The sequence below is a fragment of the Pyricularia grisea genome, chromosome I (assembly GCF_004355905.1).
Source record: "Pyricularia grisea strain NI907 chromosome I, whole genome shotgun sequence".
Lineage (NCBI taxonomy): Eukaryota > Fungi > Ascomycota > Sordariomycetes > Magnaporthales > Pyriculariaceae > Pyricularia > Pyricularia grisea.
This window is the reverse complement of record NC_044973.1, coordinates 2743479-2769352: the sequence shown is the minus strand read 5'-3', so window position 1 is coordinate 2769352 and position 25874 is coordinate 2743479. Positions and strand designations below refer to the sequence as shown.

Below are 25874 nucleotides of genomic sequence, written 5' to 3'. Positions count from 1 at the left end.
TTTTTTTTTTTTTTTTTTTTTTTTTTTGAGATGGCATTGAAGAAAAAGTCTCAGCTGATCCAAATCAAGAGGCTTGTCACCATCGAGGCGGGGGCTCACATCAGACTTTTGGTAAACGGATTCGGGACAAACTTCTGTTCTTGTTACCTACATTTCACCTCGTCTGAAGCTTCTTCCGATCCATGATCACCCGGTCGACTTGAACTATTTTACTTGTTTCTCGCGTTGGTCACGGTGTATACTACAGAATGTGGGGCAACGGCCATGAGACGAAGGTCTTCTTTTGTCTGATCCCCAATCACCTTTTGTGTAATATATTAAGATCAAGGAAGGAAGATTTTATCACTTTAAGAATGCCTTGAACAGGTATATTACTCTGTCCATACAGCCACGAGGGCGGCGTAGTGGTCTCAGCAGCCCTTGATTCGGATGAATAGTATGGTGATAGATAGGACTTATTCCTGGATGGGCGTCCAGAAAATAAGTCAGCCTCGAAATCGCCTTGCAGTGCAGATCCCGATATTAAATATGCCATACATCTGCATATGCGAGGCTGAACTTGTCGATTGCCAAGACTTTGGCATCTGGCGAATACAAGGTACCTACCTAGGTACATTAGCTTTCTCGACATGTTGATGGCAGTGGGCTTGACTGCACACTGGGAACGGTTGAGGTACTTTGTAGGATCGTCACTGTTGGATTTAGACTTGCTACTTCAGTAAGGATGTCCCTACGTGAACCAGCAAGAGTTAACAGTTCTTGCAGAGGTTACGGTTCCATGTGTGAAAGCCAGCAGGGCACTTAAGCCTTTGTTAATGCAGGTAAAAGCCACTTACTACGCTACAATGACTTGTTTCCCAAGAAACATATATGAGGAACGGTTGGACGACTCGTACGACGCCAACGAGAGGCTTTAGTCAAGACCATGCATGCCCGAAGACTTGGTGTTTTTTTCCCAAAGGCGCGTCTTGCAGGGACTCAAGACCCTGCATCATAGAACACACGCCAACTTTTTCGACAGGCGCATCTCCAGGGACTCAAGACCCTGCGCCATAAAAAAAACCCGCCGAACTTTTCGACAGGCGCGTCTTCAGGGACTCAAGACCCTGCATACTAGAAGAGATAGCGTCCCCGAGAAATGGAGAAGAAAAGATTTGGTCGACATGTGCCCAACCCTAATTATCGCCATTCCCGGTCTCAGTTTCCGCGATCACGCCGCTCTCGTCCGCATACTCGGCGTTGGGATCAACTGTGCCACCCTCTGCCTTCTTTTTTTCCTTTGCAAAAAAGTTTTTGATATCCTCAGGTTTTAGTGGCCTATCCGGATACTGCGTCTTGACAAAATCAAGAATGTCCTTGACTGTGGTGCCCTCCTGCTGGCCCAGTAGTCTGACGGCATGCTCAACCTTCTTGAGTGTCTGTCTGCGGTGGACGGGGATGGCGGCAGCGTCGGGAAATGGTGCATGATTATGCATGGGTTCTACGAGCTTGAACTGCCATAGGTTACCGTTTTTCTTTTCGCTGATTATCTGCGCCGTCCACGGGCAGTCCTTCCTCGCCACAGTGCGAACGCCCAGGGCCTTGGCTCGCACCTTGCCTGCGGTGCACTCCATGTCATATCTATAGACGCGGCCGAGGGGCTCCCCCTCCTTGCTATCTTCCCGCTTGGAACGTTTGATGACTACGCCGAACCCTAGCTTCAGGGCAACATCGAGCAAAGCTTCGAGGCAGCGCTCATGATCAATGTAGAATCTATCTTGCATCTTCAGGAGCTCCTGGTACACGGGATCGTCTAGATTGGGTGGGCGAGGACCGAGGTCCTCATCGCGCGGAGTTGGCGTCACGACGGCTGCGGTCCGTCGTGCCGCAGGGCGGGGATTTGTGGGATTTGCCGGTAATAACGGAGGCGCAGGGCCTGTTGCTCTAGCTTCCGATGCGGCCGACACTGCCGCAAGCAGGGCTGTGGATGCAGGTCCAGGTGCGCCTGTGGTTGAGGCTGAGGCGGTTGTAGTTGTTTTCTTGGCTCGAGGCTTGCGTACACCAGCGGTTTGGCGCGTGCTTGTGCCCTTGGGCCGGCCCCGCCCTCTTCTCGCGGTTTCCGTTGCCTCGGTTGCCTCGGTTGTCGTCGGCTGGGTTTGTTGGTCTTGCACATGGCCTTGAGCCGGGGCTGACGGGCCTTGAGGAATGGATTGTTGTTGTGGTGGTTGCTGTTGTTGTTGTTGTTGTTGTTGTTGCTGCTCTGGAAGGCCGATGCTAAACTGGAGTTGAGTATGCTGTTGTTGTTGGGGGGCGTTTCTAGGTAGTCCTTGCTGGCCTTGCGAACCACTTGACTGCTGTTGTTGTTGTTGTTGTTGGAGGTGCTGATAAACAGCTTGATTCTCCGGGGACCAATACTGGGCTCCGTTCGGCAAGCCGTTGCTCTGTGGGTAATAGTTATTTGCCATGTCGATCGTCGCGTTGCGTTCGGGTGTGTAGTTAGTTAATGGAACAGTGTACACAAGCGTGTGTGTCAAAGATTTCCCCTCACCGGGTGCTTTCAACGCGGTCGAGTGTTTTGTCAGCACGTGACTGGTATTTTTCACTTGGCTTGGGAGCTAATTTCACCAGTAGTGGCGCCTTGAATCCTGGCAATCATTGGTGTGTAATTACCCCACCTCCTCGTGCCACTAGTTTTCTTTGCGACAACGTTGACCACTTTGTGAGTAATTTAGCACCACGCCTCATCCTCGTTGCACTTGCCCTTGATGTTCGAGTGATGACAGCACAGGGTATAGTCCTCGACTCAGCCAGTATAATCATACTTCTAACAAATTATGCCCGCTCACGCGAGGATTTTTCAGCATTTGATGGTCCGCTACTGGGCTTTATCAGTCTATACAAAGTTTTGTTTGAGGTACAAATCCATTGGGTATGTTTTGTTGCTGATTGGCTCTCAATTGTCTGTAGATGTCTACTACAGTAATTCTTGAAAAAAGATCCACGCCCACAGGCAGCAAGCACAGCGGTCAACACATGCCCATGTCAGTCGGTCCTCTATGATACCGCTTTATGCACCGCAACAATAAACCCATCATGGAATTCGCATCCCTTAGTTTTTGTGACTGTTTGCGCTGTGTTCTGGGGCCTGGATTTTCCAGATGCACGACTGCTCATATGCCGACGACAACACAGACTGTGTCTGGGCGCACGCAACTACATGTTCCCAACGGCATTGGCCAGAGCGGAACTATCCGAAACCATATTTGTAACCCTTGTTCAATCCGAAGAGACATTTTTCGAGCGTGCCTTGCTGTCAATTCAAGACGGTGTTCAGGACCATATAACACGACCTTGGGTCAAATCGTGCGACGATTATTGACAGTTCTTGAAATCCAATGGCTCGCTACACCGCCAGGTTGACGAGTATATCCCCTGGTATTTCTGAGAGCATGGGCCTAACTTCAAGTTCTACAACTGGTGCGCAGCCAGACTCTACACCAGAATGTCGGGTTCAGGGTACCGCGGTCCACCTGCACTACAGTAACAAGCTGTCCCCATAAACCAGGAGGAAGCCGACAGGTTCATATTAGCTGAATCGGTGCTACCTCATCGTTGCAACGTATTGAAAATCTTGATGATCACTCTGGCGCTATATAGGTCCATCCTCCACACTGACGCAGCAAGGGTCATGTCCCTGTCCTGTCAACTAGTCCAGAGGAATTGCTTTCCTTGCTGCACGATCAAGATCCTGCGCCTGAGGCTGAAACAAACAACCAGGGGTGTCGACTTAATCCCGCTGATCCATCCAGGTCAGGGGAAGTTTACCATGATGTTGTCTTGGTTGCAAACACAAGAGTTCAAGACAGAGAGCTGGGCGCTAGCGGGGAATAGAAGTCGTCTGTTCCGGTCGCTTGAATGCTGTGACACAGCTTTTCGGTGACAGTGGTTTGGGATGGATGTTCGATTGGGAATTGGCAAACGGAGATACAATTCGTCTGTGTCTCGGGAGATTACATGCCTTTTGTGACACGGAAGAAAGAGGCGAGGCCAAGGTTGCTTTTGCTGATGCACAAAACTGGGAGATGCCGTAAAAGGTTTTCCTGAGGTACACGCACGGCAGCTTGACAGCTGGCTGGTGTTGGAGCTTTACTGATTCATCTCTCCTGGGCGACCCAGGAATATATAGCGTGCTGACTGTATAACATTGCGTCCAGGGCCTCGGTGTGAAAATACTCACCCCAGGACGCACAAACGACCCGAGATGCTCGCACGAGGAGAGCGATGCAGACCAAGTTCGACAGCCTCCCGGTGGTATGACTGTACTCTCAGTATTTCCATCCCCGAAAGTCTATAAGACAAGGTGTCTGAGACATTGAGTTAACGTTATACATCGCTATTGAATTTTGGCCAACCCAACTATCTAAACAAACTAGCCGCCCGCGCCAGATCTCTAACCGATTGCCAGACGTGCCACTGCATAATCGACAAATTGCTTCCAAGCATATTCCCAAAAGGCAAATCTCAGTCGCAGAAGCCTCCCAGTGTCTTACCCGCGTCGGCCGTGACGGTTGCACCCCATCTCCACTCTCAGACAATCGACCGATTGCCGTGATTTGCTGCCACCACCGTTGCTGGCGGTATGATGCCACAGTCTTCCTGACTAGGACTAGATGAGGTAGACGATTCAACTGTTGTGGTCTGCTTCTCAGGTATCCCAATGATGCCTGATCCACGGAATGCGATGGCCGCAACGGCCGCTGCACAGACTCCAACGGCAAAGTTAAACCAGAAGGCTGCACGAAGTCCGTCCAAGCTCGCCCCGTCACCAATCTGGACAGGCCCGGCACTCTCAACCGGGGTACCCCTGACATTGGCCATGACCGACACCTGCACCGAGGTTGCGATGGCCAGGCCCACAGCCCTTCCGACTTGGCCCACGGCGTTAACCAGAGCGCCTCCCAGTGCCTGGTCTTCTTTTGGCAGGGCGCGGGACGTAAACAGCGTCATCGTAGGCCACGTGGTGTCTGCGCCAAAGACGCTCAGCGACATGGCGATCATACCCGTGGCAAAATAGCTCACGTTTGGGTCGATGGGCAGGGCAAATATCAAGTTCGAAACCGACACGCACACATTGCCCAAAAATAGGATCAGCCAGGCTGGCAGCCGGCGTAGTAGTTTCGAGGCCACAAAGGCGGTCGCGATGCCGGCAACGCCCGTTGGTAGGAACCTGAGTGTCGTGTCGAGCACAGTAAGGCCCTGGTAAGACTGGTAATAGTACGTCGCATAGACGAGGAAGCCATTAAAGGACGAGAAGAAGAGACCCATGAGCATCATGGCGGCACCGAAGCCTTTGCTCTTCTTCAGCAGCGATGGCTTGACGAGCACCGGTCGGTCGCCCTTCTTCTCGAGCCAATGTTGCCAGTAGACAAAGGCACCGATTATGCCGATACTTAGGACCAGCAGAACCGGAATCCACGGTGCCCTCCACCCGGTGATATTTCCTTGCGTGAGCGCGAACAGGAGCACGAAAAGGCCAAAAGTGATGAGGATGGCGCCGATCCAGTCGACTGCCGCCCCGGCCGAACCCCTGGCGGGCCGAGGCTTGGGCTCGTCCGGTGGGATGACAAAGATGCCGGCCACAGTGAGCACGCCAGCCAACATGGCCGTCACACCAAAAACCCAGACCCAAGATACGTTGGCGGTGATGAAGCCTGCCATCAGGGTGCCGAAGATGCTACCTAACGGAGCGCCGGCGCCTATGGTTGGTTCCAATCGGTGTTTGGTTAGCTCATGCTGGATGCGGAGAGTAGGACAGCAACGGCGTGGAAGCTTACCATATGCGCTAAATGCATTCGTCTTAGCTCTCCCGGGCCGAAATGTAGTTCCTAGAATGCCGAGAGCTGTGGGAACGTTTGCCGCGGCCCCCTGGTAGTAGAATGGAACAATCAGCTTCTGGTTCAGGGGCTGCCTTCCACGATGCTTTTGTGGTAATCCTCACCAAACCTTGAAGACCCCTGAAGAGGTCAAACCCAATCTCGTTCCTGACGAGAGGGTTCAGCGCCGTGGTAATGGCGACCCATGCAGAGCCAAGCACAAAGATCTTTTTCATGCCGTAGATGTCCGCAATGCGACCCCAGAGCAGGAGGAAGCAGCCAAAGGAAAGAGCATACGAAGAAACGACCCATTGGAGTCTTGAATCTGGTATGTTGAGATCCCGGCCGATTGTCGGCAGGGCAATGACGACTGCTTGGATTGATAGAATCTGTACCAGGAGGGCTGTGTGTAAGTAAATGGTCGTAAACAGCTCGGGACTAGGAGATTTCTCACGTTTGTGAAAGCAGCCCCCGTGGTGGTCACGACCAGCGCGATACACCTGGCTTTTGAGTATGGCAGCGGCGGTTCTTCATGTTCGTCTGTGTCAACGACCTCGCTCGAAATCCTCGGGCTTGCCGCGCTCGCCTGTTTTCTTAACGACGGACTCGTCGAGTCCAAGTCTGTTTGGCTTCCTTGTATACTGTGCACCCAACTCGTGGGCCTCAAACCTGAAGTCCTCGCAACCGACTCCTTTTCGTCATCCCCTCTGCCGTTTGGTAGATTAAGTGTAGCCATATTTTTGTTTTTAGGAAGGTTGAGGAGAATAAGACGAAATATTTTTTTGGATTCTTTGTTCTCTCTGTTGGTCTGGGCAAAACGGAATAAAGGGGATAATAGAGTGGCTTTCGTCGCTGTGGACTACCAAGTAGATCAGGTCGATCAGAAGACCCGTATGTTACAAAAGCAAGAGATGTAGGTTCAAGGTGGACACGGGGAATGTGGAAAAAACAATACCCAACAGGTACTGACGTGGCAGCACACATATACTCCGTACAAGAGGTGCAGGTAGGGTTGTCTCTTTTCTTTTTTTTTTGTTACCAACCGCCACCCCCGGTCCACTCCGTTGGTGCATGTCCCAAGTTGTCCGAGAGACAACAGAAGACACGGCATGGTCCCCCAGAAAAAAACAGTCACAGAAAAAAAGCCGATGCAAACTACGCTTCCGCGCCTTTTTTTCAATCCTCTCGTGCGCAAGCTTTCCCGGTTCCCGTCAAGTTTGTTAAGACACATTGAAGGTCTGGAATTCTTTTTATCAATTTTTTATTATTCCGCCCGTCCGGGCAACGAGGCGATCTCTTCCAGCACATGGGGTTTAAGGTACGGGGCGTGGGAATAGAATGGCAGGCACAAAAAGAAACAAGAAAAAGACAAATAAAGGCTTGATTTTCATCGGGGTTTGTACTCCGGATTCCAATTTTCTACCCTACTACTTTTCTTTTCTCTCCATTCATTTCTTCTGTTACTCTTATCTGAGCGCCACAAAATCCCCCTTCTTGTACGAGTTGAGATTCTTCAGCATGCCGCCGACCCTGTTCCGTAGTTCTGGATTTCTGGACAGACCCATGCGTGCAGTGTCAAAAAAAAAAAAGGGGGAGAAGAGGCGGGAGTAGAAGGTCCGGGTTTCTGGGGTCTTAGAGTAATCACCGGTGAATGTTAATGCCATACGTATGCATCTTCTTTTCTTTGGTTTTTAGTCGGCCACCGCGGCGCTTTTGTTTGTCAAGTCCTGCCGAGTCCGGCTTCTCGAGTGATCGGTTGTCTGTGCTTTGTCTACATCAAGGTGAGTAGGTCACTTTTTATTATGTCAAGGTGTAGTATATACATGCTGCTCTAAGATGGAGGCGGGCTAAGGTCACTGGTAGCCTGTACTTAAAAACTGGGGGCCTTGGCGTGGATCATTCTTCAATTTAGGTTATTCTTTGCTTTTCCATGCTGGGGGGGAGAACAGAGAGCCGCCAAAAAAAAAAAAAAAAAAAAAAAAAAAAATAGTTTCTTATTCTTAGGCCAACTTTATACTTCCGGTAAAGTGTATCTTTATTTCAAAGTCAGGTCCCCCTGCTGCTGCTGGTCCGTCAATCCAAGCCATGCTTGTCATTTTCGGCCAAATTTTACATTAGAATAGTTTATAGATTTCACCCTTGGGCCTGCTAAATTTTCATGTCGATCTTCCCCACGCTACCGCGCTTAGCGTGCATCTAAGCATGCTGATCCGCAACTTGGCTTGAGCAGAACCAAGTTGAGTTTACATCATCTGCTATAATGTCTTTGTAAATAGCAAATCGCATGGTCCAGAAACCTCCGCAAGAAAGAAACACCAGAATCGACCAACGCATCGTCTTTAGTTTGAAGCCCCAGGTACACGCATCTAACCACTGCATGATTAACGCACATAAAAGTTTCTACAATCCCAGTTGCCGAGGAGGCACAAAAAAAAATGTGAGCACGCTTGCCGATGGTATGGAGTTATCCTGTGCATCCAGGTTCTGTCCGCAGCTTCCATCTCGATCCCGATAAAAAAACAAACAAGGAGGCGGATAATTAGCTCCAGGCTGCTGGGAAAAGAAGAAAAGAAGAGAAAAAAGATTTAGAGAGGGGCTTTGTGGTACGGACGAAATACCCAGGATACGCACGAAGCTGTGGCTACCCGTTTCCCTGGGCCCCGGCTCATCGCGATACCAACTTCTTTGGGAGATTTTGTACAACGTTCCGAGTTGCATGGATTTGAGAAACCACCCCTCCTTGAGTCGGCCCCAGTATGCCATGAAATTCCTTATCCCATTGTTGCAAAGACATGCAATGCCGAGACAGTTCCATGGAAATAAGGACGGAAGGGTGTCCTGTTTCCGCGTGGGGACCGATGCGTTGGACCTGCGGAGGGCAGTCCCGGGTACCCGGTGAGCTGGTGCCTCGGGTTGTCCGTCCGACATAGTATAGTCTTTATCGCTCAGGCCAGCTGAACGGTCATTTTTTGGCCCCCCAAAGGTTCTGTTTCATGGCTCCAGGTTTGCCACCTCAACGGCTTCTGGGTGGAAAGGATAGTCCTGCTCCGTTAAACAAAGTTGAACACGATGCCAAGACTACTTCTCAACCGCCCGATTACGATCTTCCAGGACGATCCTTGACCAGTCTCCTTCACCGACAGAAGATTTTATGCAAATCCTGGCTCTTCCAGCCTGACGTATCTGTTTGTCCCGTGTCTCCGGGTGAGCAGCAGGGTTGTCATGGAGCCTCAGGCCAGACCATTCAGCCAAGCGCAAGCGTGGCGCTCACTTTAGATAATGTACCAGCAGATGTGGCTAAGTCACTGGACTTTCGAGAGTGGACACGCTAATGAGCCTGACTTGGGTAAGCAATCTAGACGTCGTTGTCATGGGTGCTGGACAACAACCAGAAGGCGTATGGAACCTTGTTTTTCAATTTTTTCCCTGCCAAGGCAGCAGCAAGGATTGCTTCTGCTCTCTCCCGTCTCCCCACTTAGCTACAGGAGCCGCATACATACGAGAATGACTACATGCTTTTAAAAAGTTGAGCCTAACGCACTGTACGGTTTGATATTTTGACAATGTGTCTAAATTTGAGCCTGTTGCTGGATGATTACTCTCTTTCTGTTGAAAAACAGTTCCAAGTCGTTTCTTTCTTTCATGTTGTTCAAAGATCACTGCCTTTGTTGTTTGGAACATATAATCACATTCACTAATACATCCTGAAAGTTACTGAGCTGCAGGAGAGCCAAAAGAAGGTGTGTTTTACGAGCTGACTTGTAGGGTAAAAACTTTTGTCCAATTCACTCATTACTTTCTTTTTCAAATTCTAGCCCACGACATGTAACTTGGCACCTCTGGTGTAGCCTGTGAACTTCCTTGGTCGATTTCAGACCAATGGCCACAATACCAACAATCTAAACACACGCTTTCTCTGAAATCAATTTAATTAGTTTGTCCATCATGTTAAAGCACACTTTGTTTTCTTTTGACACACTGATGCAGGCCCAAAGCTTTGGTACCAAACTGGATCAACAGAGCGGACACTAGAAAACGACAATCAGGGGCTGCAACTGGAGATTCAGGTCTTGCCGAGTGGCTTCTAGTCCAGATTATGACCCAGAAAGAAGTCTTTGCAGTTTCTAGCAATGAATTTATCATATTTCCTTTTCTTTGTGGAAATTCTCTCGCAATACCCCCGGTTCTGGATCGAGAACATAAAATCTGCCAGACCGTCCTACGATAGATCACTCGCTACAAAATCAAATAGAAACTAGATAAACTAGAAGGCTATTGCCAGATATAATAGCAGCCTATAAAAGTTCTAGAAGTACCCGGGCTTTTCGTCACACTGGCGGTAGCTGAGGTACTATTCTTACTGTCTAGTGTATTTCACAGGACAACACAGAACTTTAGCGAAGAGTCACTGGCAAGCAAGGAAAACACCATGCTAGAAAACTAAATAAGACGGCTTTCTTCTAAATTTTGACTTGAACCGATGGCATTCAGTTCTCTGACCATTTTACAGCATTCCTTGAGACCTACCTATACAACTTGAGCTATGATTCCAAAACCTATATAGTGTCTAAAGTTACTGATCATGTGTTTTCAATCATGTTTCCAGATCAAAGGAAACTCAGTAAATATAGCTTGCATGTTACATGCCCGCGGAGGGTTGGCATGCAAACTCAAGTCGATATTCACCCAAGATCATGAAGCTTCTTTCAAAAAAGACAGAACAACGAAGTTAATTATTGATTGAACACCTGGAATCTTCAGGCTCTACATTCAAGTAGCTTGAAGCGACCAGTGACTGTGGTCACAAAAAGATTATTTGCAAAGAAGCATGCATGTCAGTCTTTGATTATGAGGGATAATGGTCAATGACTGCGCGTCTCTTTGTCTGTCTATTTGACCTGACATTGTAGACCGTCGCTGCTGCCTTTCCTTGCTGCTTGGACAGCCTGCATCCTTGTAAACCTTCAAACTAAAAATCCAGTTCACATCCTGCTCCAAGATTCGCTCACCTTTCCTCTCAGTTCAGGCAGATTCCTCTTCCCTGCTCACTTGCCGAACTTGTCTAGAAGACCCCATTCTGAGAGAGAAAAGGTTGGCCGCTTCGATTACCTGCCTGCTTGTTGCGGGTATATATCTATCGTCTTTTTTAACTATCGATCCAGGAAGAGATCTCTTCTTCTTTCACCCCAAAACCTCCCAGACATCTTTTTATCATACCTTAGGCAAATCCAGATCTTTCACCAAAGTACGCTACGAAAAGATATTAATTCACTTCTACGGCTGCTCTTAATTATCGAGAAAAAACCCTACCGCACTGCCATAGTCGTGTACCTGACAGCAGGCTGGAACGAGTCTGAAGCTCTGCCTGGCATCATACATTGTCTTGTCTTTTTTCTTCAAACCTCATTCATCAGCATGTCCACCGGCGCATTCACGCCCATCAACAAAAACACTACCAAGGCCAAGCGAGATAAGCCACCGTCCTCCGACTCGCCCTTTTCCAACGGACTTGATACACCGACCAACAGCGAAGTAGAAGACTCTCCGTCGACCAGGGGAAGTTCATTCGCCTCCCTGGTAAAGTCTCCCATCACTCCCACAGTTGACTCTGTTACCCACCAACTTCAAGGAGCTGTCGTCACCGAGATGCCTCTGTCCAACTTTCCCACCAGCACTGGCCAGGAGTCACCTGCACGTGGACCGAGAAACAGGGATTTTGGACCTATCGGTCCGAGGCCTAATCTGCCTTCGACTCCTCAGTCGACCCGCACTCGGGCGGGCGAGAGTTTTGGCTATAATCCCTTTGCATCTCGCCCTGACCTTGCCGGCCGTCGCGACGCCATCGACTTTGGAACGCGAGGCAGTGTTCTGGGCTCCAGCCAGCAGTCGCCTACTGTCTTTGGTGTGCTGCGTCAGCCTCACACCCCAGCGAGAAACACTTCATGGTCACAACGTCCATTGTTTTCATCCAGCATCGGTGCTAGCAGTCGTGGCTCGGCTATCTTCAGTCCCCCCTCCAACCGCAGCTCGTCGGCCGACACCGCATTTATCCACTCGCCTCCTTCACCACTTGGCCAGCGTGAAGAGAGATACTTGCGGTCCCAGTCAGTACAGCAATCTCCGTTGCAACAAGTACAGCCCCGCGGATACGCCGGCTCCCTCTTTCCCATTCGAGCAGACCCGCTCCGGAACGAGACCAACAACAACAACAACAACAACAACAACAACAACAACAACAACAACAACAACAACAACAACAACAACAACAACATCGAGACCTTCCGTCCCATGCACACGGTCCAGGTCAAGCATCACCACAACGGCAGCCTCCAGCACGGACACCAGTCATCGAACAAGGCCATACACAACATCATGAACGGGTTCAGCCCAAACTACCAGGGAGACACCTCTCTAGCCAACAACCGGTCGGCCAACATACCCGAGAGCGAGAGCTGCTCGCTCTTCATCCTGGGCCTGCCGCCGACGCTTACCACGACGCAGCTTCTGGGCGCGATCCGCAACACGGGCCGCGTGTGGGCCTCGCACATCAACATGCCCGAGCCGTCGCGCGGTCACACGACGTGCGCCGCCAAGGTCATCTTCTTCGAGCGCGCCGCCGCCCAACGCTTCTACGCCGCCCACCAGCCCCACAACGGCGGCTTCGTCACCGATCCATCCTCGGGCCTGCCGCCCGCCCGCGTTCTGTGGAACCGCATCCGCTCCGCCGAGGTGGGGGCCTCCAACACGACAGCCGGTGGCGGCGGCGGCGGGCCCGGATCCGGCGGCAACAAGTCGCGGGTTCTGCTCATCTACGGACCCAAGCGGTTGGTCAACGAGCCGTCGCTCACGGCTTACTTTGCCAGCAAGATGGAGTTTCAGATCGATCGGGCCTTTGAGCTGGCCAGCTGCGTCGACCCGGTGACTGGCCAGGTCATGGTGCTGTTCGAGTACCGCTTCGGCAGCTTCCGGTGCCAGGCCGAGGCGGCCAAGATGTCGCTCAGTCGCGAGTTCAAGGATGAGATCAAGGTCTGGTACGGCGACGACCCGTGCGCCCCCGGAGGCGTCGACCCCGACGTAGCCCCTCGTAGTCCAGTCGTGAACTTGTGGCCTACAAGTCCGCAGGTCCCGCAGCCTCGGAAGGTTGATGGCTGCAACTACCACCAGTAAATTGGTTGGTTGAGCCTCGATGACAGGTTTTCTTTGCAACTTGCTGGACGAATCATCCAGTGTTGTGCTGCCTTGCCACGGTTTGACATGACAGTATTTCCTCAGTGCTGGTCAGCCCTCTCAGGCAACATCAAGGAGTGTCATCCCCTTTGATGGAATTGCCCATGTCGCTGGCTAGGCTCGTTTATTTGACTTTTGCTGTTTCCTAGGCTGATGCCATGCTTTTTTGTTATCAAGCTTTTTCTTTCAGTATTATTCTTGGAGGGGTCAAAGGAGTTTGGGGAAGAATGCATTGATGTTCTGGCGTTACGACTCAATATGAGAATCAACATCACTTGACTGGAGTTTGTTATTGATGTCGTTTGTGTTCGATCAATTCTTTCACATCGTTGGGGTGATCTTTTCCTGTCGAGCAGTCATCCGTAATTATGGGGGGTACGGTTAGGATCAATGGATCTTATGGATATGACTACAAAGACCACACTTGTAAAAAAGTAGCATTTTTTAGTCGCACAAAATTACGATAGCTTCAAAAAAGTGAGCGCATTTCTCGTCAAGACCTCTACTCGGAGCATTCAATGTAGTTGGATCTGATCACGAATAACGACAGCCTGGGCTCGCTTGCGGCGGTGGCAAACGATGGCTGATGGAACAAGCATACAGCGAAGTTTAATGACCTACCTAGTCCTCGTTCGTCAAACATACAAAGCTTCCAGAGAATGAGCTCAAGATGAGGTCATGATTACAGGAGATGAGACGCGTTGCGCATTTGCGTATGTTCGTATTGCCGGCCAACCCACCCTCTCAAGGGCTGTAAATCCTTCTTTATTGGTTACTTGGAGGCCTGAACGTGTGTTCCAAAAGTTCAAGAAGACTGCCTCTTGATGTCGATTGCATTTGGTTTTTGGATGGCATCTGCTCCTTGCGAATCTTGTCACCGTTTTCGGATTGCCAAGCATGAGGCTCAAAAGGTCAGCATATGGTTCCGAGTCTACTACCCCGGTTAATTTCCCCATCGATAATGAACCAAGGTTCCAAGTCTTTTCGGGACCGAAGGCATGTTTTCGCGAGCCTTACCTCCATTACCAAGCAAGCCAAGCCAGGTAGACAAATATGGGTGTAGGTTGATTGGAGTTTTCTGCCTGGATAACCCTTGGGCCTCCACTGAAGTCGGATGCCACCTGCCGCCTCCGTCCCCCGGAACAACTGTTGGCTTCATGTTGCAGCGGGAAAGCACACTTTTCGGCCCCTAAAACTACCTAGCTGCTCCTGGAAAACAGACTGTGTCGACACTTTATTTGTCGTTTGCCAAGAATTCACATGACGATCGCACGACGTGGGTGCATCCCTGGTCGGGCTGTGGAGGACAAACTTGGTCTGTTCTCTTGATGGTTGAATGCAAGGAGCCGTGGTTTTTTTTTTCTTTCTTTCTAGGAGAGACTTCACACATATGACTTATGACCTGCATGTAATAAGAAAGTGAGTGGTATCGTGATTCATACCTCCTTACTTTATTTTTTAGTTGCAGACTGAGCTGCGGATTGAGCGAGGATGTAAAATGTGCAACATTTGAACCATCAAGTGTGTACCTATGGTGCATAGTAAGAAAACAAAATCGCTAAATTTGGAACGCCCAAGAGGATCCATCTAACGGTAAGGCTGGGACTCGGGTAAAACCCCTCCTGCTGGGCTTAGTGCGATGGGTGGACTTCAGCAAATAACTTGACTGAGATATTAGGATCTTACTGCGAACTCAAACAGTACCCATGTACACAAACATACCTAGATACCTACAAAGTACATTGAAACACCAATAAATGGTAAATTAATGGCTTGGGAGCTGTGGCGAAGCTGTGCAACCCCACAAGTTCATTTTTATACAATTTCCGATCCTAGCATAACTTGCTCCGCCACAGAGGGAATGGACGCGCCATCCAAGGCCGTTATTGGAGACCTTTTGATCATGTCCCACTGGGTCTCGATACTTTTGACCAATGCATGCAACTTTACCTCGTCAAAAGCTTTCATCAAAGGAAGAGGAACAATAAGCATGGATTTCGGTATGAAATGCCCCGACAAGGACCGGGCATCGCGAACTCCGCCTCCTTGTCGCTTGCAGATCTTACTCGCCGTTGTCAGCAAGCAGGGGACGTAGGGCTGAAAGCGCGGGGGTTAATTCTGCGCTTTTGCCCACGTCTGGCAAGGAGAGAGCAAAACTTCGAGGCGGGTTGTAGGTATATCCGATTTTTATCTCCGGGTAGGTAGTAGTGGTACCGGAGGATCCGGTGCTGGTGGGATCTCGCTGAAGAAAAAGGAGCGCGGGGTTTCGGAATACGGCAAACTTTTGTTGAAATGGAACGATAAGCTACCAGGTACCTTAGGTAGGCAAGGCAAGACATATAAGGTATATTACCTTGGATAAGGTACAAAAGGCACCTACTTGCCCACCTTGTTAGTTGCTACCTAAATGATCAGGAACCTTTGCTGTGGTTGCTTTTTATGAAACCCTCTGAGGGTAGGTGTATGCGGCAAGGGCGGTTAAACAGCTGGAGAGCCATCTCGCTTCTCAATCAACCAAATAATTGGGCATACTTGCCAAATGGAGTTTATGCCCCCCCACATACCTAGGTACCTACTTAGGTACCCACTTGACAAAGGATCACCAATCCCTGCAATCGGGTGGAGAAGCAACCAGGAGCTAATTGAGCCTTACACTTCATTCCATTCCATTCATTCATTCTACCTGATGCACGATCTCGAGACGTCCAGGACTGAGCCACCCCGAATACACTAACCCTAATTATTGCTCTTATTATCAGTCAGGGGCCTGAATCATTTCTCTCACATTTGAGCCAACATCTTTATTACGAATTACTATGATGACGCGCCGCGTGGAGAGTTCAGCTGGACTTTGGTTGTCGACTCTTATCATGAGCTTTACTGTTTGCTCCACAGAATAAACATCTTGGCAAGTGGGTGTTCATGGCGTGTTACAATCTCAGTTGTGCTCCTACTAAGAGATAGATTATGAGTCGCAAAAGTTCACTCTTTACCATCGGCACACCTGGGCCGGGCTGACCGACGGGACAGAAGAGGCTGAGAGGTAAGGCTCTCCGAAGTTTCCCCATCGGCGGGTGGAGCTAGCTAACCAGGATCCATGGCGATCCCTCACACATCGGACGACGCTTGCCGAACTTGAACCGTCCCGTTGACGTGCACGCCAAGATGAACCCAGTTTGGTATAAGCCCACTTGCAACCAATCAGGTAGTATATCCCATAAGCCTAAAATCCTACTTTTCAACGACAAAGACGACACTTAGTCTTCAATATCAATTCATTACAATGGTTCTTTGGACACTGCTTGTTGTCGATTTTGTGTTGTGCAGCGTTTAAAGTGTCTTGCCGCCCCCTTTTTCTTTCTAATCCTTGTCATTTGCACTGATTCTTCAGTCATTGAATCCTATCTTCAAGATGATGGCCCGGCTATGTATGCGCGGGACTTGTGTTCTCGCCACCGGATTCGCCCATCTACGACTGTTTGCCGAGACGCCAGAAAACCATGTGTTGTCTGGAGACCCAGTCCAGTCTTGCAACCAGGGGATGAACAAATAAAAGGTCTCGGGCGTGTAGATCCTGGGTAAAGAAATCATGGCATTTCACAGTAATTTTATTAAGCATACCCCATGGCCGCTGTCAACGGTCTCATGTCAGAACCTTTTCTCAAAAGAGGCCAATGGGGATGTGTGCGCATCTTTCATCTGGGCGTCTAAAGCAGCTAATCATGGGTAGCGAGTGGATTCTTCTGCCTCAACTACCGCGCGGGTCCGCCGAAGGACCCGCGCTATCCTTGTTCTTGTACGCAGAGAAGTCATTTATAATGCACAGGGTTCGGCCCCCAAAGATTGCAAGAGAACTATTCACTCCATGGTTGAAGTCATCACTTTCTTTTTCCTGCTCTTTTTCTCCCTCAAAGACCCTTGTCTTGACTGTGAGCTTCAGCTGCTCAATCTCTTTTCCAAGCAAGGCTTTGTTAATGGTGACTCTACAATTCGTCGTTCCTGTGGACTTCGTCAGTAAGGCTCAGCATTTAGGCCCACCTGTGACTCTGACCAAAAAAAGGAGGGCTGCGAGAAGATTCCGGTCATAGGATTACTCCCAACGCCAACTAGGATTGGCTCTTTGGATGGTTGAAACAATATTAGGGGAATTACCAACGACACAGAGATTCATGGCTGCAGAATACAAAAGCTCGACGAGGTGCCGTCGAACTCGAGAACTGAAGATGAAGCACAAAACCAGAATGGTCCATCGGAGTGGCTGCAAAATCCTATACCCAAACCATCGCCAACAACTCCAACCTGGTGCTCGACAAGGCCACCACTACGACTACTATCAGCAAATCTACAGAAGCGTACCTTCTCTAACTCACACAGCCTTGCGATCTTATCCCCTTGTCATTCCCGACACCGAAAGCAAAACCTGGCCAGTCAGTCAGCAAGAAGCACAATCTTCGTCTTCGGTCAAGATGCCTCCTAGTGTGAACTATGTTCGACCGTCCCGTCCGGAAGACTGGGAGCCTTACCGCGCCATCATCGAAGAGCTGTACAAGACTCAGAAGCTCAAGGACGTCATGGAAACAATGGAGAGGGTTTACTTCTTTAAAGCAACGTGAGTTTCTTTTCACTCTGTCTATCAGAGATTCCCTGGCGAACTCTTGTCGCTCACTGTATAATTCAACCTCAAACAGAACGCGACAGTACAAGACCAAAATAAAGGAATGGGGCCTCGACGACAAGTACATCAAGACCAACGAGTACATAGGCATCCTCAAGGAGAAGAGGAGGCTTGAGCGTGATGATCCAGGCCGCAGCTACGAGTTCTATCTCCGCGGCAAACACGTGGAGGCCTCATCAATCCTTCGATTTGAGAGCCGCGCAACAAAAAGGGGCTTGATACAACCTGGCGACAGTCTATCTGACAGGGGTAAGTCTTTGCAAACATTCCCAAGAGGGATAGGATGGCACCTTGCTAACCTGCATCCTTGCATTCTTTCAAAAGAGTCTCTTGGAGATGAGCTCCAGTACTTCCCGTCAGACGAAGCCTACGCCGAGGATGGAGAGTACGATGACTACTATGGCTATGGTGATGCGAGTCAGTCACAATACTCGTCAGCATATGGATATTCCTGATGATGTTGGCCAGATTGAAAGTCGATTCGGCCTGTTTTGATTTCTTGCCTATTTCTTGTGCTACATGTTGTATTTGATATTTGACCTAGGTGAGGTCGGGTTTTACATTGACTATGGGATAGATTAGGATTCTGTTATAACTTTTCTTCGATTCCATGTACAAAGCCTTCTCCGTACACACTGGGAGGCTCTTTCGTCAAGCCCTTGTTTGCTATTTGATTCCTAAGTGGCTTGAATATCACAAAGTTGCTTTTGATAGACAGTACTGTCTATCCTGTTGGATTACTCGCTGCTGGAGTGCCGGTTTCATCAAACCAAAGTTTTATTGTGTTCGCGTCATCCTGCTTGACTGAAAGTTTAACCCGAGAAATTCAAAAGGCCAGTGCATGTTAAGTGTGATAGTCAATTTACCGCAGTCCAATCATGTTTGAATTCAAATCTGGTGAATATGGGAATTCTTCAAGTCTTCCAATCCTTCCACACTTAAGTGTATGCATAGCCTCCACACTGCTGACGTGGTCTGAGATCCTAAAAGCTCGGGGAGAACCTTCTTGGTCCGAAATTGAGCGGCGACCAGAGGGGCAAATTCTGCTGCCACGGTGTACAACGTCGGAGGAGGTCTGTGTCGTGTTTACAAGAAGACGTGTCCTTGTCATCACGGCGGATGAATCGGACTAAGGCCCCTTTTTGAAAACAAAAGATCGCTGTAGCAGGCTTCGCACACATTATAGGCCTGACTCCTGGGCATCTAAACTGGCCTTTCTTGACGGTGGCAAGGACCCGAACACTTGTAAACACTCTTTCGAACCGGGGAGAAACGTAGATATTTCATGTCTAACATGAAATAATTGCATAGCATCTTGAATCCTGACTACCTAGCTACTTAGGTCAGTCAAGGTAAATAAACATGCAAAAGAAAAGGGATTTTTATTGCGACCTCGGCACTTAGCGCACGTCAACACAAAAAGTTACAGCATGCTAGACCTGCTTCAGCCACCTCCAGCCCGGAAGTAATAGCTAAGTTTTTTCATATCTTTCTTTTTAGGCAAAGGAAACTCGCTGACGAAAAGCTGAGAGGTAAGCCGAAGTGTTTTTTGCTGTAAGTAAATCTGCCGTGACCAAAGCTAATTTTCCTTCTGGGGGCTGTTGCCGACTCCATAAATATAGTGTGGTATTACCGTTTCTGGCGCATCCCTTTCACCTGTGTGGAGGTCCCTTGCTGGATTGTGTTCAAGACCCAAACGTTGTTTTGAAGGGAAGGCCAGAGAGGAGTGAGGCATTACAGGAGGACAATACTCGGTTAGCCATGTCTTGATAGGCTTAACCCGAGCCTACTCCTGGCACCCGTTTTCCAAGCCATATGTCGGCTGAACAGATTAGACAGATCTGACAAATGGCCAGGCTCGCTAAGCTATGAGGTTCACATGATGCTCCCTGGACAGCTCGAGTTGTAGTGTATACGTATCCTGTGATTTTTGGGTGCTCACAGAAGCAGGGATTCGTGGCCAATAAGAGTAAATATTTGACTTCTTTCCCCCCAGAAATCGCTTGATTATTCAACATCACGAGTGAATCAACGTCCCAATTACAGAAATCTTCTACCTGCCCAATCGCTGCCCCCAGCTATATCAAATCAACTGGTTTTAAACCAAAAGTAGGTTCTTCATCTCCGACCCATCCACCTCCTCGCCGTCCATGGAGCCGTGGACGTAGGCCGGAGACACAAACCTGAAGCACTCAACGCCGCCCATCTTGTCCCCCGTAGGCCGAAGTACCATCGGCACTTTTGCGCCATCCAGGACAGCCAAGACATCCCCCTCGCGGACCTCTTTACCGCCCAGGGCGAATCTACCACCATCCGTCGTGAAAAAGTACCAAGTCTCACGGTTGCGCCTAAACATCATATATGACTGCAGCTTTCTATAAAACTTTTCCTTATCCCCCCATGCGGTGTCTTCGGGCAGGGCGGAGACCTCGTCAAAGATCTCGTCCAGGCTCTTGGTCTCCTCCTGGGCCTGCTCGGCCGTCAGCCTGCGGACCGGATAGGCGATGCAGTCCATGACCAGAGTCCGCCAGAGGGCCTGCATCGCCCGCTCTCCCGTGGGAGGGTACACCTTGTCCGGTTCCTCGAGGTAGCCTAGACGGCGGGCCTCGGATAAGACTTGCTCCGGCCCCATGTGGGCAGGGAACCGCTCAAGAGAGGCGTCGACGCCGGGCGCAGACACTGCACCGCCAAAAGAACGGCCTCGGCACTTCAGCGCGACTCCGCCGACGACTTGGCAGGGCGTCTGGCACTGAGGTCTGCCGACGGCGAATATACCCCTCTGAGCAAAGATCAGATCCCCCGTGCCCTGGCTGGCAAAGTCGACGGCCCACGATGGCAGACCTTCTGGCCGGGTGTCCTGACTGGTGGAAAACCACGGGTTCTGGCAGATGGCGTCGAGGTCGCCACGCGAGTTGATGATGGCGGCCGTCGTCTGGACAAAGACCTCGACTGTGGGTTTTGTGTAGTCGACGGGTACGCGCATAGACGGGTCCACAAGACCGAGCAGGCCAAAGATCATGTCGCGGGGATCGGTAGACTCGAGGTGGCGGAATCTGGCGAGCACGTCCATCAGGGTGGATGCGTTGGCGATGCCATCGTCAACCTTGCCAGCCTTGGCGTCCTGTAAGATTTGTCGCTGCTCTTGGATGCGCTTGGGGCTGGAGAATATCTGGCCGATTATGGGCATGACATAACCATGCCCAAAGGAGCCGTGGAAAGCATCAGAGTATTGTCCGGCGGAAAGAAAGCTCCCCACCCGGTCCCAGTCGAGTCGTGCGTCGCCCGCGACGAGCACCAGACGGGGTGCCCCCGACAATTCTTGGACACACCAAGCACGTTCCCACAGCTTTGCCCGACGGAACAAAGACGAGAGCATCATAGTTTCGCGCCCGGACAGGAGGTAGTGATCCTTGGTAGGATCAGGATGGGTGGGCCTGCCACGATGTAGCGATGCGATGGTCTCTGCCGTCTCCTTTTTGCTCCCCAGGAGCGCTATGTCGTGGACGGCAATACGCTCAAAGAGCTCTATGGCTTCGGTCATGTATTCCTCCTCTGCTATTTCGAAGCGACGGGGCTTGTCGTCCTTGTGCGAAAACGGACCCAGCCATGCGAGACAGCACTCACACGAACCGAAAATGGCTTGCATCATGGCTACCTGCCGGCCGCGCTCCTCCATATCATCTTGATTGATGCATATGGCATCCACCCACAGCGTACGTGGTTCATCTGGGAGACGAAGCCGACGCAGGGCTTGTGACAAGTTCTTGGTGATGTGGACGACGTCGTCATTGCTGTTCTCTATGATGTGCAGTTCATGGTTGAATACGGGGTCACCCCAGACGTATGAGAGGGCTTCGTAGCGGGGTGCATCTGACAGATCGACGTGTTCCAGCTCGCCCTGCAGCGGGGTGGCGGCCTCTGTGGCGGGGAGGAGCCGCAGCAGCCGAAATGGGCGTGTTGCGGACCCGGGGCTGGACAGGGGTAAAGGTTTATAAAAGTAATTAGAAGCCATAATTTCCTTATTTTTCTCGAGCTGAAAACTGTCTGCTGGATCTGAATTTGATGTAAAGCAATAAATAAAGGCTTCTCAGCTGGACCCAGTTTGCGGGGTATCTGCATCCTTCGTCTACTTTCACCGTAAGCACTACTTGTTTTGCCATCTGAGCATGCTCACTTATAAAAGGAATATTTCAACATCATCAGCAGTAGATTTTGCCATCGAATCTCTCACCAGTTTATCTTTGACAGAGAATTTGTTTCAAATCAAAAAAAAAATAAACCCCTTAACCCCACTTGTTCTTGGTATCGTCCACAATGGGAGACAACGTCCAGGCCTGGGACAACATCGCCGGATACTGGGACCAAACACTCGGCGACGGCAATGACCTATATCAGGAATGCTTGTTGCCGGTAGTACGGGAGCTGGCGGACCCACAAGATGGTGAGCTTGCACTCGATTTGGGGACCGGTAGCGCTGTCATAGCTGGGCTGCTGGCGTCACTGGGCGCAAAAGTCACGGCCGTCGATGCGTCAAAGTCGATGCTTGCAAAGGCTGAGGCTCGGACAAAGCAGGCAAATCTTGACATTGCGTTTGAGGTTGTCAACTTGTTGGATCCTGAAAGTCTGGAATCTTTTAGCAGCTGTCATCCCAGGTAAGAAACCCTGCAGCTGTGACATAACGGCTGGGCAAGTATACTTACTCAGTCTTGGCTTCGCAGATTATTCAATCTGATCACTTGCAGTATGACACTGAAAGAACTGCCCGACCTTGAGCCCCTCGCTGCCGCCCTACCTAAGCTACTAGCACCAGATGGGAGGTAAGACTACACACTCCCTTATTAGCCTACTTCTCCACAGTACCTGCATTCGATGCAGTGGCTGACATGTCAAAGAGTCGTGATCGTCAACCTGCATCCCGTCTTCTCCAAGCCCGCCGGCCATCGGGTTATGGAAGTTCTCGAAAACAGCGACACCGGAAAACAAGAAGTGCATCGGCACATCAAAGTCTCCAACTACCTGGACATCCAGCCCGTCAAGAGCGAGGCTCTGAGGGGACAGCCCTATCCTTTGGTATGTCTGCCCAAAAGACCACCCACCCTACTTACATGTGGCTAGAGTAGAAGCTGAAGCAAGGATAGAACTTGTTTCATCGCCCTTTTTGGTCTCTGTTGGATCCCTTTTTCCGGAACGGTCTTGTCATGGATGCCATGCGTGAACCGGGATTTGCGGGATCGAGCGACCCGTTTCAGCTGCAGTCGTATCATAACTTTGTACAGTTTCCTATGGTCCTCGCGTTCCGTCTGCTACTGAGGCAGCCCACCACGTAGGTAGGTATCTTAGGTGGTATCAGTGGTTGGGGGCAGAGATCACAAAATGACCCAGAGTAATCCAATCACACAAGTTAAGCTTTTATGGGACTCCTTGTCAAATACTCAACTCTACTACTTAGCAATATTATTCATCCCCGCATATTTACTACCCGCACCTGGCTTGGTGGGTCAGTAGGTGGGCAGATAGATATGTAGGTAAGCAGGCAGGCAAATTGAAAGTTTTCGTATTGTGTTGAGAGGGATGGGTTCCAAAAGTGGCTGATAACTACCGGAATGGAGTGCTCGATAAATGGTCCACTTTCATATCACCCCAGCTGGAATAGTCAAGCCTGCACCGGTGCAGCATTATCCAGAAGCATCGCCTGCCTCTCCAAGAACTTCAGCTTGGGACGGTCACTCTCAAAAGAAACCTTGGAGGCGGCAACGCTGAGCACCCTATCTAGACTCCCATTCTTCAGCACCCTGTTACGCCGTGTGTCGTCGTATTCATACTCGTGCCACCTATGAGCCCCGTACGATCTTTGCAAAGCCCTGATCGTGATTGCTTCAACGCAGCACCACGCTCGTTCGTAGTAGGTTTCTTCGGTGATGCTGATCATGGCGTTACATTGGGCCAGGGATATGGGCAGTGCTGCAACTCCGCGCGCCTGCACGTCTTTGTCTACCTGGTCGATGCAAGCCCAGTCCTGTTGGGGACGTCAGTATGAAGCATGACATAGCAATGGGACCGCGATAAATTACTGACGAGCCATATGCAAACCGTCGCTGGATCCACATCCGGATTTTCGCGAAGAAAGCTTTCGACGGCGCTGATCATCTGGTGATACTTGGTATTTTTCTCATCGTCCGGGGAAATCTCACCACCACTCCCAGGATTCACCTTAGCCCACGTATAAGACATGAAGATGACAAAGAGTTCATCATCGGCATCGTCTCCAAAACACCGCGTCAAGTTGTCAGTGCCCTTGGGTAATCTACCGCAACGAGCAAAGTCTTCAAAGCGCACATACTTGAACTTGTCAAACTGCCTCGCCTTCTCTTCGTCCGCGGCAAGGGTGTCTGCGTAGGCCCTCCGTAGCTGGTTGACGCTGGTCTTCTTGTCTGGTTGCAGAAGCACCGGCCGGAGGATGTCCTGAAACAACTCCCTGTGTCCCTTTCGAAGTTTCGACTCTAGTCGGTGCTGCTCAACTTCCTCATGAGTGATTTGCTGTCGCAGCGCTTCGATCAGAATTTTCTGCGTCTGCTCGTCCCCATTGTAGACTGCGTAGTCTAGTGCCGAGTAGCCTGTTTTGTCTCGCAGCGTCACATCCGCCCCCGCAGCTATCATCTCGGAGATGTAACCCCGGTACTCCTCACAAGGCTCCTTTGACAAAGCAGCTATCGGCGTGTACCCGTCCTCGGGGTTGAGTTGAGCAATCGCAGCCTCCTTCTGCCCGTCCAAGAACAAAGCCCTACCGACGTAGAACCTCGAAAATGCAATCTTGCTCGGGTCTTTTGATAGAATGGACAACCCTTGGCACTCTATCGCCGCCTCGATCGCCCTGGCAGGGTCTCCCTGGGCAGCGTAGCAAAGCGACAACCGAGCAAAGGCGATAGCCTCTCGCGCAGTGGCGCTCTGCACCCTGGCTGCCCTATCCCGGGGATCACCGGGAACATCGACGGCGCTCCGCAGCCGCCGACACCTCTCTACCCGCTCCTGCAGCTGACTGACGGCCAGATCCAGGTAAGTGGTGTCCCGATGCAGGAGAAACATCTGGTAATTGACCATTCCGAGGTTCCCGATAGCGCGCTCCATCTCGTGCTCGAGGCCCAGCTCCCGCGCGGCTTCATACTGCTCCTCGCACGCCCGCTTGGAGTCGTCCAGCCGCTCAAAGTGGCGGTACACGACTGCCAGCTCGCCGAGCGCCTTGAGCCGGCCCGGGTCGCCGCGGGGCAGGTTCTGCTCCGCCTCCTCGAGGCACTCAAGCGCGCTGGTTAGTCTACCCAGCATCCGGTAGACGTAGCCTAGCGAGGGGAGCACCACGTAGCGGAGGTTGGGAGGCTGTGGGAGCGTGTCGTCGCCACCGCCGCCGGTGTTGCTGATCTGGTCGCATAGCGCCAGGGCGCCGCGGTGGGCAAGAAGCGCCTCCTCCAGCTCGTTGGAGCGGGCGTGGGCTAGGCCTTGCTGGTAGAGCCGCTCCCAAGTGCGGAGGGCTTCTGTCGGGGATGCGGACATGGTTGTGGTTGCTTGGGAGCCTTGGCTTGCACTCTTAGCTCGTCACCTTTAAGTGGGGTGTTTCCCAAAGTGTCCCTCGCTGGGGTTTCAGCCGCAGGGTGAAGCTTTCCATCCTTTTTGATCCCACTATATCCACTAGATATGTAAGATGGCAGGCACAAGAGAGAAATGTTACTGGCCATCTGCAAAGCGGCCCCACCTTTCTCCGACTTGACAAGGCAGGCTTGTGGCGCAATAACACTTGCTTCATGTTGACTGATACCACAAATATTTTGTGTGTCCAAAGACTGGTGGTAGAATTTACAGTAATCATGCCCAATCCATATAACGTATGCAAGGCCAAAATGTGCACGCTTGACCTTTCCGGGTTTAGCATCTTCGCCGGTACAAGGTGCAAACGTTGACTACTGGACCGCATGTCTAGCCTTTTCCATCAGGCAAGTGTTTGCGTTCACGGCCTCGGCGACAGGTTGCAGTCAAGAAAATATACTATACTTGACTGCCTACCTTCGATACAGAGTTTCGGGCTCAAACAGACTCAAAGTTCCTAGACATGCATACTCTGTACATGGAAC

The 25874-nt window shown here is 50.7% G+C and overlaps 7 protein-coding genes across 7 annotated transcripts; 3 read left to right on the top strand and 4 right to left on the bottom strand.

Moving 5' to 3' along the window:
- Nucleotides 1-1175: 1175 nt before the first annotated feature.
- Nucleotides 1176-2444, bottom strand: PgNI_05872 (uncharacterized protein; the record flags this gene model as incomplete). Its single annotated transcript, XM_031125902.1, has 1 exon — nt 1176-2444. The coding sequence occupies one exon, from the start codon at nt 2442-2444 to the stop codon at nt 1176-1178; it is 1269 nt and encodes a 422-aa protein (XP_030982621.1).
- Nucleotides 2445-4566: 2122 nt separating this feature from the next.
- On the bottom strand, nt 4567-6588 carry PgNI_05871 (uncharacterized protein; the record flags this gene model as incomplete). The annotated part of the gene is made up of 4 exons (XM_031125901.1): nt 4567-5735; nt 5814-5904; nt 5978-6241; nt 6307-6588. 4 exons carry the CDS (start codon nt 6586-6588, stop codon nt 4567-4569), a joined length of 1806 nt encoding a protein of 601 aa, XP_030982618.1.
- A 4679-nt stretch (nt 6589-11267) lies between these two features.
- PgNI_05870 (uncharacterized protein) lies at nt 11268-13019 on the top strand (the record flags this gene model as incomplete). Its single annotated transcript, XM_031125900.1, has 1 exon — nt 11268-13019. One exon carries the CDS (start codon nt 11268-11270, stop codon nt 13017-13019), a length of 1752 nt encoding a protein of 583 aa, XP_030982619.1.
- A 4229-nt stretch (nt 13020-17248) lies between these two features.
- On the top strand, nt 17249-18439 carry PgNI_05869 (uncharacterized protein; the record flags this gene model as incomplete). Its single annotated transcript, XM_031125899.1, has 3 exons — nt 17249-17688; nt 17768-18003; nt 18079-18439. 3 exons carry the CDS (start codon nt 17249-17251, stop codon nt 18207-18209), a joined length of 807 nt encoding a protein of 268 aa, XP_030981790.1. The 3' UTR covers nt 18210-18439.
- Nucleotides 18440-19712: 1273 nt separating this feature from the next.
- PgNI_05868 (uncharacterized protein) lies at nt 19713-21766 on the bottom strand (the record flags this gene model as incomplete). Its single annotated transcript, XM_031125898.1, has 1 exon — nt 19713-21766. One exon carries the CDS (start codon nt 21764-21766, stop codon nt 19853-19855), a length of 1914 nt encoding a protein of 637 aa, XP_030981789.1. The 3' UTR covers nt 19713-19852.
- A 25-nt stretch (nt 21767-21791) lies between these two features.
- On the top strand, nt 21792-25146 carry PgNI_05867 (uncharacterized protein). Its single transcript, XM_031125897.1, has 5 exons — nt 21792-22406; nt 22497-22571; nt 22647-22824; nt 22893-23773; nt 23833-25146. Exons 1-4 carry the CDS (start codon nt 22069-22071, stop codon nt 23079-23081), a joined length of 780 nt encoding a protein of 259 aa, XP_030981782.1. The 5' UTR covers nt 21792-22068; the 3' UTR covers nt 23082-23773; nt 23833-25146.
- PgNI_05866 (uncharacterized protein) lies at nt 23408-25299 on the bottom strand (the record flags this gene model as incomplete). Its single annotated transcript, XM_031125896.1, has 2 exons — nt 23408-23770; nt 23830-25299. The coding sequence occupies 2 exons, from the start codon at nt 25297-25299 to the stop codon at nt 23408-23410; spliced, it is 1833 nt and encodes a 610-aa protein (XP_030981781.1).
- Between the last annotated feature and the right edge of the window lie 575 nt (nt 25300-25874).